The sequence below is a fragment of the Xyrauchen texanus genome, chromosome 43, assembly GCF_025860055.1.
Source record: "Xyrauchen texanus isolate HMW12.3.18 chromosome 43, RBS_HiC_50CHRs, whole genome shotgun sequence".
In the NCBI taxonomy this organism is placed as follows: domain Eukaryota; kingdom Metazoa; phylum Chordata; class Actinopteri; order Cypriniformes; family Catostomidae; genus Xyrauchen; species Xyrauchen texanus.
Window position 1 is genome coordinate 20,488,845 of NC_068318.1, and position 12,222 is coordinate 20,501,066.

General features: G+C 35.6%; 1 protein-coding gene across 2 annotated transcripts; it reads right to left on the reverse strand.

Annotated features, from left to right (window-relative positions):
* Positions 1 to 350: 350 nt before the first annotated feature.
* On the reverse strand, positions 351 to 11,900 carry LOC127635551 (H-2 class II histocompatibility antigen, I-A beta chain). Of its 2 annotated transcripts, none has more exons than XM_052115655.1 (6): positions 11,865 to 11,900; positions 11,507 to 11,555; positions 10,861 to 11,226; positions 10,351 to 10,665; positions 2,875 to 2,961; positions 351 to 533 (listed from the first exon to the last, which is right to left on the reverse strand). In XM_052115655.1, exons 1-6 carry the CDS (start codon positions 11,865 to 11,867, stop codon positions 412 to 414), a joined length of 942 nt encoding a protein of 313 aa, XP_051971615.1. In that variant the 5' UTR covers positions 11,868 to 11,900; the 3' UTR covers positions 351 to 411. The 2 variants fall into 2 exon arrangements, with proteins under 2 accessions (XP_051971615.1, XP_051971614.1); XM_052115654.1 differs by lacking the exons at positions 351 to 533; positions 2,875 to 2,961 and adding exons at positions 6,171 to 7,896; positions 9,813 to 9,902.
* Positions 11,901 to 12,222: the final 322 nt, after the last annotated feature.

Genomic DNA, 12,222 nt, shown 5'->3' on the forward strand with positions numbered 1-12,222 from the left:
AATTTCCCCACAAATGACAACAAAGCATATCTATCATATTGTGAACTGCGTGCGTTGTGTAGTCTCATGCTTCCAGTGCGGGCCGACAAAACATTTTAGAGGGCCAAATCTGACGCTGTCCTTTTCTGCATATCACGATGGCCAGTCCGCCCCTGATCGGCCCCAAATTGCGCCGGCCCACCGGGAATGGCCTGGTATGCCAGATTACCAATCCAGTCATAGAGTAACAACGTTCCACCTCAGGCACAAACCCCTGACTCTCTGGGCCCAACAAAAATGTAAGACCCGGGGCCCTGTAATACCTTAATGCGGCCCTGTACAAGTAGGAAGAGAATTAAATGTTTTGAGGGTAGTAAATGCTAGACATATATATCAGATGGTCTGCCATCGTAAATAGTCTTTAGTCGGTGTTTAGTGTGGAGATAACGGGACACTGGCAGGTCTATAGAACACTTCAGACAGCAGATGAGAGTGGAAGACATTTTCATGTGGGACACTCACTTCTACAGACTGGTGACACTCCCAGGCTTTTCCTGAAAGAACATGAAAACAGCATTCAGATATTGCACACATGTGATGATAAAAGTTTGGCAGAAATTAATTCCACATATATATATATTTACAAGTGTTCCCCATTCATCATTATATATTCTGTGATCACACTCATGTTCATAGACATCTGGGGTCCCTAAAGGCCCAAACATTAAAAACAGTGTAGGAAATCTGTAACTTACTGTCACTTTAAAACAATTCTGTGGTGAATATTATATTATATTATATACAACAGTTAGTTATGGTCCTCAAATCTGATTGGACGAGAGACGTTTTATAAGTACTGATGGTTTCACACCATCAGCAATTCGACGCATCACTGTGTGTATCATTACACTTGTGTACGTGCTGTTCTAAACTACAGTGTAAGTGTGGGGCAGATGTGTTAACAGCTGTCTCTTTACATTAAATTTTATGACATTACATATTTTAGCCAGCAGGTGGAGGCAAAAGACCTCCTTGTAAGTCAGTGTTTACATTCAATAGCGCACCATGTTTGCTACTATTACTACTACATCACAGCTGAGAGACACAACAGACTGATTAATTACACAAACTCAAGGTGCTTAACTCTTACCGGACTTTCCACATTGGAGAGAAATCAGGGTGAAATTGACCAAAATGACATTATCTTCAGAAAGCTGACTAACACACTACAGCATCATCAACATCATCTCTCTCTCTCTCTCTCTCTCTCTCTCTCTATTTAAATTTAAAGTACTGTATTGGCATGATTGTGTTTACATACAATATTGCCAAAGTATTAATACACAAAACAGATAATGACAAGACAGGACAATAAATAAAAATTTAAAGAAGGTGCCAGGTAATTAATAAAATACAATAAAAATTATATAAAAATATACACTATACAATATAAAATAAAATAAAAAATTAAGTACTGTGACTAAAGTACATTAAGGCAGTGATTGGTTTCTGAGGGTGTGCACTTCAAAAATGAATTTTGTTGCAATTGATGCATGATTGTCCTCCCCCAGTAACACCTGCATCTGCCAGACAGAGTGGACCCCAAAACTCACAAACGTACAGAGCAATAGGCATAATAATACCATCAAAGATTTTACACCAAATGGTTAAAGGAACGTCTATTTGGGTAAATTTGCCCTTAATAGCATAGTATGCTCTTCTAGCTTTCTCTTTTAGTGCATTCACTGCCAATGCAGCACTGATATTTAGACCGAGGTAGTCATAGTGTAGGGTGTGTTCTATTGCAGTGTTTCCCAGAGTGAATGTGTATCTGGAAAATCATAATGTTAGTTTTTATGTAGTTCACTGTCAGGGCCCAGTTCTGACAGTAGTTCTCCAGCAGGTCCAGGTGCTGCTGTAGCCCTTGTACAGTAGCTGACAGCAGCACCAGATCATCTGCAGAAGAAATATAACTTCAGAATTATTTGGGGTAAGACCGGGTGTAGCAGATTGTTCCAGTAGCACTGATAACTCATTAATGTAATAGTTCAACAGAGTTGGACTCAACTGGTAGAAAATACAATCTGACTCTTACTCAAGACATTGTGCTTGGTAAGGAATGCCTGTATCTGGGCATTCAGGATACAACAGAAAGTCTTCCACAGATTACTGTTCACACAAATGCCTCTGTAGTTATTGGGGTCGAATTTGTATACGTTCTTATATAATGGGTGTATAAAGCCCATACTCCATACTCTCTCTCTCACTCACTCACTCACTCACTCACTCACTCACTCACTCACTCACTCACTCACTCACTCACACACTCTCTCTCTCACACACACACACACACACACACACACACACACACACACACACACACACACACACACTTTTTTCTCCAATAACTTGTTAGAAACAGCCCAAACCATGATACAGAGTCTTGGACATATCATTTGTTTTGCACCAGCATCCAGAACCAGCAACGGCAGATTCTGATCCGTGGTGTAAGAAAGTAATTCCATGCACGAATGCATTTTTGATGACCGTACTCAGTTTTTCCTAGTTTTAAAAAAAAAATTTGTTCATCGAATTGTTGTATATAAGCAATATCACACTCACAATCATGCTATTTGGCTGAAGGCATGAGGCCGCAGGCCATGTGCCATAGGCAATCACATCAGTGCTGATTTAGGGCCATATAGCATGATTGCAAGTGTGATATTGCTTAAATATTATATTATATTATATTATATTAATAATATAACTCATACAACATGTTCATTTGCTTTGTGAAAAACAATATAAATACAATTTAGAGCATTAATATTATATAACAAATATATTGAATTATAAAAACAAGAAACCGGGATTATGATGATGTTTGAGACTTACTATTTCCTTTACACATGACTGCAATGATTAATGTGGGGGTCAGCACTGCAGAGATGACAAGCACCACTGTCACATTCAAAGTTACATCTACAAGAGAAAATTATTGAACAGAATTAAAAATGTTCTCCTATCCATGCTCAATATGCAAATACAACTATAAATAAGCCAATCAGAGTTTTGGGTGGGACTATCTGTTTGTTTGATCAACAGCAGAAAGGGGACGTATACAGAAAGCTGTTTGAAAACTGTTTTTTTTACAATTCCGTTCAGTGGCAAGTATGTCGGAGAAATGACACACTACAAATATAGATAAGAAATATGTAATATTTAAACATACCCCATCTTTCATCACAAGAAGAGCTTGATAAGTTGACCATCAGTGGTTCGTTTAAGGATGAGTGGTTTATCCAGCAGGAGTAGATTGTGGCAGCAAACATTTGTGGCGCCAATTCCAGGTATGATTTCTGAGTGAACGATCCATCTGGGTTTGTGTTGTAATTGAAGTGTTTGTGTGAGTTTGAGCTGTTGAGGATTTCTCCATCTCTGATCCACAACTGTTCAAGAGAATGAGGATAAAATCTCTCAGAGCTGCACAGCATCATTGATGATCCATCTGGTATCTTCACACAGGACATTGACAATACAGGACGTGCTGCAAATAGTGGGAAGATTAATAAAAAAGTCTAAATGTTTTTGGATATGATAAGAAATATAAAATCTTCTGATTTTAGAGATATTGTTCTCCAAGAACTTATTACAGTGTTATAAATGAAATCATATAACACATACAGTATGTGGCCATAGCATTCATTTGGGAGGCATTGATCATTTGTTGAAACTGGCTCACCAATAACTTGAACTCTTGTTCTTTCTTCTCCCAGAATAATTTCAGGTGGCGGTGCACTTCTTTTCACAGTACACCTGTATGTCCCACTATCATTTATTTGAAGATTTAACAGCTCAAATGATGCTTCTCTAGTCTCTGGAATCCAAATGCATCTGATTTGGTGATGACAGTAGTTTTTGCATGACTGATTAGTCCATGAGTTAACATAAATATATGAACACATTGTTTGATTTCTGTGCAGTTGTACTGAAAAGATGTCTATGTCATTTGTTAGGTTGTAGTTGCAGCTGACATTGACTGACTTTCCCTGATGGATGTACAAAGTTGTAGATTTGTTCAATGATGCATGAGTTGTGTTGCCAAAAGCTGAAAAACAAATGTTAAGAGAAATCACATTTTAAGACATTTATTGTGACAATGTTCAGGGGTATTTTCAGAGCACCACATGTTTTAGAACACATTTGGTTGTAAAAACTTGTATGTAAGCTCAGTGTTCATACCAATGTACCGGTTACTGGATTTTTTAACAGGCATGTTAGACAATATAGAAATTAAATTCAATATTTTATCATAACCAATGTATTAAAGTACACTGATATTACCAGATAGAAGGATCCAGCAGGTCCAAAAGAAATACATCGTTGATTTCTGCACAGAGAACAGAAAATTGTGGATTTGTTTTTATTTTAAACTCTTAATCTAATGTAATGAATTATTAGATTTTGTTAGTTGAAATGAAATGAAATACTTTTGTAAAGTTAAAATGTCCTGTGGTGTGACATGCTATACTCCTAAAAATCAGTTAGTTAATCATTTTATAATATGTATGCAGCTTTTATTAGCTCATATTCATTGAGCATCTACAGTTTATGGACTATTTCAAATTTTTACAATGAATTTGTTACACTGCAGGACCATTTCAAATGAACTAGTAAAGTGATTATAAATGGTGAACAACTTAAAAGAAATGGAGACCAGTAACAGTACCTAAAATATACACTTTACCTCATGCATAAATTCTAACCTGAAATCTGGATTTTGAAAAAAGTCTATGTACACATTTTGTCAACTACCCATTTATAAAATGAAAATAAAAATAATCTGCATGGAATAAACGCAACCTGTTATAATATATGGCATAATGGTCTATAAGGCTTTCAGGATAAATTTACCTTGTTGTGTCCTTTTTTTGTTTCGTTTGTACTGCGTTGTATTTCTAGTAGGGAGAATGGTCCGTCCGTGTTGCTGGTTTGAAAGGAAGTGTACTTTTATTGTTGTGCACATTGACAGCAAATGCATTGACCTGTTTTGTAACAGGATGATTTCTACAGTGATCATTTTTATATTAGTTTGCATATGCTTCAAAAAAAAGCTCATGGAAAGTGCTTAAAATAAACAGCACCAACCTGACTGAGATGCATATATTCTTCCAAGTAAACAAAATGAAATATAATGTTGAGAAGTACGTCATAGGGCTGTACTAAAGCTTATGATTTAAAAATGGCTTATTAATATATTTTTTATTGTGAAAATGAATATTTATATATATATATATATATATATATATATATACACACACACAGTTGTGGCCAAAAATATTGGCACCCTAGGTAAATATGAGCAAAGAATGCTGTGAAAGAAAAATCAGCAGGTAACACTTTAGAATAATGGTCTGCCATTAATAGGCAATTATGCAGGAATTAATTCAGGATTAATGAGTAGTACTATATTAACACTTTAGTTACTACTATTAACTAATATGGAAACATGATTAAAAGGGAGGCTGCAAATAGTATTGAATAAAAGGATGCCAATAATTTTGGCCAATGCGTTTTGGAGAAAAATATTTATTTAATAGTGTTTCAATCGTTTTACTTAAATTAAAGGTTAGATCCCACCTCCCCCCTTTTTTCCCCAATTGGGAATGCCCAATGCGCTCTAAATCCTTGTGGTGGCATAGTGGCTCGCCTCAATCCGGGTGGCAGAGGACAAATATTAGGTCATTTGCACAGAATATACAGCAACAGAACTCTAGTCACAAACCAGAGGTGCATTTTAGATGCCATATTTTCTGTCCATGTATATATTTATTTGCTTAGTAGCCACGAAATAAGCAACATTATGTACAGTCAGCCGGGTGTTATTGCAAAATAAATCCCTGGAGTCCTGATCACACTGTCTTTTTTTATATATAACAATAGGGTGACTGTAAATTATCCCTCACATCTATAATATTTCTGAAATGTTATGGTATTGACTTGTGGTTACTGAATTTTATATTGTAATTGGCTTACCAATCACCAGAAACAGAAAAGTGCTCTGCATAGGGTACAATTGGGCTAAAGGCACACCCTAAGGAAAATGCACTTTTTTTCTTGCAACAAAATGTATCAAGATTCAGGAAAATCCTTTTATTTTTATTTAATAATGATGGAGAAACATAATATGTGTGAAAAGAAATACCAACAGAAGGTTGTTTTGAAAAAAAAAAAATAAAAGTGGTGAGGGAGCCTTTTTACACAAGACCAGGTTAAAAGGCTCCCTCACCTGGGGTAAAAGGCCCCTAGGGGGGTTAAAATGATTCAGGGGCAACAGTTGTAGGGCACAATACTAATGCAAATACTTTTGAGCCAGCAAGATGCTTTTTTGAGAATTTGTGTGATTGGATCAGTCAATGTAAGTCCACTTTGGACATTTTTCATTACAAATCTGGCTGAAATTCTGTTGGTGTTTATTTTGTAAATACTAAATGTCTGACTTCACATTATGCACCTTATTACAAGATTACTTGCCAAATCAATAAATAATTGGGCATGAAACATTGATTTGAGTTTAAATAGTTTCATCAGCTTACTTATAGCGATTGCAGAGTGACACAAGAAGCAGGCAAGATGACTTGCAATTCCCAGATGAGCGGTCTGAAATGTGGATAGCTGTAGTTACTCAGAAATATCAGACTGCTAGATGACGTCATAGACCAATCAGAATCGAGAGAGCTTTGTAATAAAGTGGAGTAAATAAAGATTTTGATTTTGTGCTTTGCTGATACAGAAACAAAAGTGATTCATTGATTGGATGGGAACAGAGGTTATAGGCCACAGGGTTCAATTTTACAACACCAAGAGAAAACACAACGACCTGTATTTATGTCACTGTCTAAAATGCATGGAGTTCATCTAAAAGTGCATGGCATTACAGATAGTTAAACCAAGTGTCTCATATCCCTTATTTGTTTGTAATTGTCTATACCAAAAACTATTTTTTTAGAGCAACGTGCTCTGATTGGATGGCTGAACTGCAGAACCGGTAAGGTCTGGTTACTTTAACCGCACAGTATAGGAGGTTGTTGAAGCACTGATGCGTGCATGGTTAGATCACATGGGGAAAACATGAAATAAAAAAGAGTGAATTCTTACCTACTATGACCACAAATTCACATGTATGACATGCTCAGACCCAGGTACTGCATGCTGTTGCACACAGGTTTCAGTTGTACATCTTAATGCATGTCACAGGAAGCCCTTTGAAAGCTATTTTCTCATGTTAATTTATAAAACAATATGCAGTGCTATTTTTAGGTATTGTGTATTGAAGTTGAAAATGTGAAATGTCACTGCCTCTGTCAAGCTTGTGCATGCTGTTTTGATATGGTGTTTGTCTTATATCCTGACAATTTTGGTACTTAACTTTGGAGAAAAAGAGCCTCTAAAGAGACCCAGTGAAGATATTTTGCTCAGTAAATGTGAAGCCATATTTTTGGGGTCTTTAGGGGATAACACAGGCCAACTTGAATAACAAAACAAAGAGACTGGTATTTTTTAAATGTTATACAGTATATATGGTATATCGAGGTACACATATGTTAACAAAGACAAAGAATCTTAGGGTAAGAAAAGTAGTTGATATCACACAAATACGTATACTGTATTATATTTCTATATATTACATAAAGCTGGTACCAGGGTAGTGAGTGAGGCACTCATTGAGAAGTCATTTTGTATTGTCTTTGGTCAGTGTTCAGTGAGGAGGTGAGTGGACTCTGACAGGGCTACATTGGACTGGATGATGAACACCCAGTGTTGAATACAGCATTTCAGACTGCAGATGAGTCTGGTAAACAAGTTCAGGAGTAACGCTGACATCTACTGCAGACACAGACTGTTGATGTGCTCTTCCTGGAAGAACATAAGACCACATTAATTTAGTCATTGCAACGTATGATGAAAGACTGTCATGAAAATAAATTAGCTTCCTTTTACATTTCAGTTTTTTTAGAAATTCATTATATACCAATTTTATACTACTAATACAGTATAGCATATTGCGTGCATATGTCATATTTCATTATATTATATATTCTGCTGTGGATCAGGTTCATATGCAATTTAAGTTGTTTGGACTAACCGATGAAACCAGTGTATGAGATTTGTGACGAGCTGCGACATGTGTTGCAATCTGTTTTAGAAATGTCACCCACAGACCGAACTACACTGTAAAGATTCTATTTTAAATGTAATTTAAAGAAAAATGTGCTTTAAGAGGTAACACAGAGGTAATGTGTTTGAAATGTGCTTGAAACTTAATATGACTCAATTAACCAACAATCAACAGAACAAGCAGAATTTGTTTTTTAAAGGAATATTCCTGGTTCAATACAAGTTAAGCTCAATCGACAGCATTTGTGGCATAATGCTGATTTAAACACAAATAATAGATTTGATTCATCCCTCCTTTTATAAAAAAAAAAAAAAAGAAAAAATCAAGGTTGTATTAAGACACTTACAACGGAAGAGACTGGGGCCAATTTACAGAATTTACTGAACAAAGTTGGCACACTGTTGCTTCCCAATACTCATGTTATCAGACAAACAAGATTTGGTGATAAAATAATGCTATGTAAAACTGACAACAGTGAAAATAGTCAAGATTAACACAAACCGTGAATGTGTGAAAGGCTAATAATCTGGATTCAGTGAAGCGAGTGATGGGAAGATCGGATCATTTTACTGACTTGAATCGTTGAGTCTTGTTCAGCAAAATGAACGAATCTTTATTCAAGTCATTTTGCTCATTTAAGCAGAATTAAATTAAAATGTTATGTTTTCAAAAGCCAGTTAAAAGCTGGTTAAATCTTCCAGCAGGACATTGATCCTAAAACAAATATCAAAATAAACACAAAAATGGTTCACTGACCACAAAATTAAGGTTCTGCCATGTCCACCCCAGTCCCCTGACCTGAACCCCATAGAAAATTTGCCAGGTGAACTGATGAGGAGAATCCATCAACATGGACCTCGGTATTTGAAGGATCTGGAGAGATTCTGTATGGAGGAATGGTCTCAGATCCCATTGCCAGCTGTTCTCCAACCTCATTAGGCATTATAAGAGAAGACTCAGAACTGTTAATACAAATTCAACTTTAGTATTACATTCATTACTCACCGCACCGGCATTACCGTTGTGTCCAGCATAGTTGGCACTGCTCCATCTTTCAATACATGTTTCTTTGCAAGGCCTGAAACATGGTACTTAAGAAAATGTGGCTAACTTTTATTTTATAATCCCAAATCGAACCTTCGTTTGAATAAGTCACTCTTTTCCAACGTTGTCCACAGTTTGTGCAGTTTGTCCACAACCAGGAAAACAACAACGTCTGGGAACGTTAGTCCACATCTGTTAGGGAGGTTTTTGGGGAGATTTTAAAATGAGTCATTTTTGCTAATGCTAATTTTGGGCTGGAGAGTATGTTTTTATAGTACAATGACCTCTTATATGTCAAATTATCAAGAAAAATTTTGATTCCTCAAAAGATGACCCCTTTAACATGTATTGAACCTGGAATATTCCTTAAAGGTAACAATTTCACTTCTTTACTGTATATTACATATTTTCTGTGTACATTTTGCTCGTTTACTTGTTAAGATATTGCATATTTGCAATTGAAAAGAAAACCTTCCATTGGTGTTTGCAAAAAAAGCATCTATTAATTTCCCCTTTTAGAGCTATATTTAAAAGCAGATCACTACATTTAAAATGAAGAACTAAAAACAAGAGTCTTAGTTCAGACACTGAGATTGTGTTTGAAACTCACTGTAACATTTACACATGACTGCAATAATAAAAATGGCAGTCAGCACCGCAGAGAAGACAAATCCCAACGTCACAGCCCAAGAAGATAAATCTACAAGAAAAAATTATTACAGAATAGACATTATTGCAAAGGCCTGTTATAAACCCCCAGCTTTTATACTTTAAATTTGATTTTTTATATAAACAGTGTAAAGTAAAATATACACTATATATACAGGATAGATAGATGGATGGATGGATGGATGGACAGATAGACAGACATACATAACCGGTCAAAACTTTTGAAACACTTGACTGAAATGTTTCTAATGACTCTAAAAATATTTTGATCTGAAGGCGTATGCTTAACAAAATATAATTGTGCCAGTATATTCATTTATTTCATTATAAAACTAAAATTTCCTTAAAAAAATAAGATTGATGACTTGGACCAAATAATTAAGAAAAGCAGCCAATAAATGCCCAACATACATGGGAACTTATTATAAATATACAGCATATTTCAACATTAAATAAGAAATGTGTCCTACTTAACTTACCCCATCTTTCATCACAAGAAGAGCTTGATAAGTTGACCATCAGTGGTTCGTTTAAGGATGAGTGGTTTATCCAGCAGGAGTAGATTGTGGCGGCAAACATTTGTGGCGCCAATTCCAGGTATGATTTCTGAGTGAACGATCCATCTGGGTTTGTGCTGTAATTGAAGTGTTTGTGTGAGTTTGAGCTGTTGAGGATTTCTCCATCTCTGATCCACAACTGTTCAAGAGAATGAGGATAAAATCTCTCAGAGCTGCACAGCATCATTGATGATCCATCTGGTATCTTCACACAGGACATTGACAATACAGGACGTGCTGCAAATAGTGGGAAGATTAATAAAAAAGTCTAAATGTTTTTGGATATGATAAGAAATATAAAATCTTCTGATTTTAGAGATATTGTTCTCCAAGAACTTATTACAGTGTTATAAATGAAATCATATAACACATACAGTATGTGGCCATAGCATTCATTTGGGAGGCATTGATCATTTGTTGAAACTGGCTCACCAATAACTTGAACTCTTGTTCTTTCTTCTCCCAGAATAATTTCAGGTGGCGGTGCACTTCTTTTCACAGTACATCTGTATGTCCCACTATCATTTATTTGAAGATTTAACAGCTCAAATGATGCTTCTCTAGTCTCTGGAATCCAAATGCATCTGATTTGGTGATGACAGTAGTTTTTGCATGACTGATTAGTCCATGAGTTAACATAAATATATGAACACATTGTTTGATTTCTGTGCAGTTGTACTGAAAAGATGTCTATGTCATTTGTTAGGTTGTAGTTGCAGCTGACATTGGCTGACTTTCCCTGATGGATGTACAAAGTTGTAGATTTGTTCAATGATGCATGAGTTGTGTTGCCAAAAGCTGAAAAATACAAACCAGAAAAAAATGACATCACTTCCCCATTCCAAGATATAGAATGCATATTTGAGCAACTTTGCATTTCCTGTGTAATCTGCCATTTGCCAAGTGAAAAAAATGCATTCTGATAGATTTAACAAGCTGTTAACAAACCATAATGTTACACTGTGCTTTTTTTTACAAACTTAGATTAAATAGTCATATCCATTCATTATCCATACATTTGTATCACCATATTAGCTATTTTTATCAATAAAAGATGAATAGAAAATATTTTTACTACCGAAAACCAAAGCCAGATGCATCCACCCACAGCAGATCAGAGATAAACACTGCAAAATATTTTTACAGGTTGAGCAGAAAAGTCATATGAAATGCACCATTTCAACCAATATTTTAAGTATTAAGAATGAAAGGTACAGTGCTGCACATTTCATATGAACAATTACTGTTTAAATTAAGAAATATTCATTTACAATTTTTTGGGTATACACAGTACAGTGATATACATGAATAGCTGTATATTGTTTCCATGTAAAAAAATAAAAAAAGATTTAAGCATGCCTCCAACATGCAAATCCATAATTTTCATATAATTCTGTAATATTCCATGTACATCTCAATAATAATCACACACTCACCATCTCTCTCTCCAGGGAAAGTGTTGTTCATGTCTGCTCTCTCACTGTCTTTAACTGAAGCGCTGTGTAATGTGACAGAAGGTCGTGAGAAGAGGTGATTTCCTCTTCATGTAATGCAACAGTAACAACAGTTGACAGTAACAGATCATCTGGATTCCTTCAAATTCTAAAAAAACCTTTACAGCCAATGCTGTTTGCGCTAGATTTACCCAACAAGAAAGAGTTTCAAATCAAGAGAAATACAAAATATAGAATGAAATCTTGAGCTCAGAATAAGTCATAAAAACAAATATCCACAAAGCTGTGCATTAGTGAAAGTCCCAGCTAGAACACAGATAGGAAATGGGTTCATTTTACA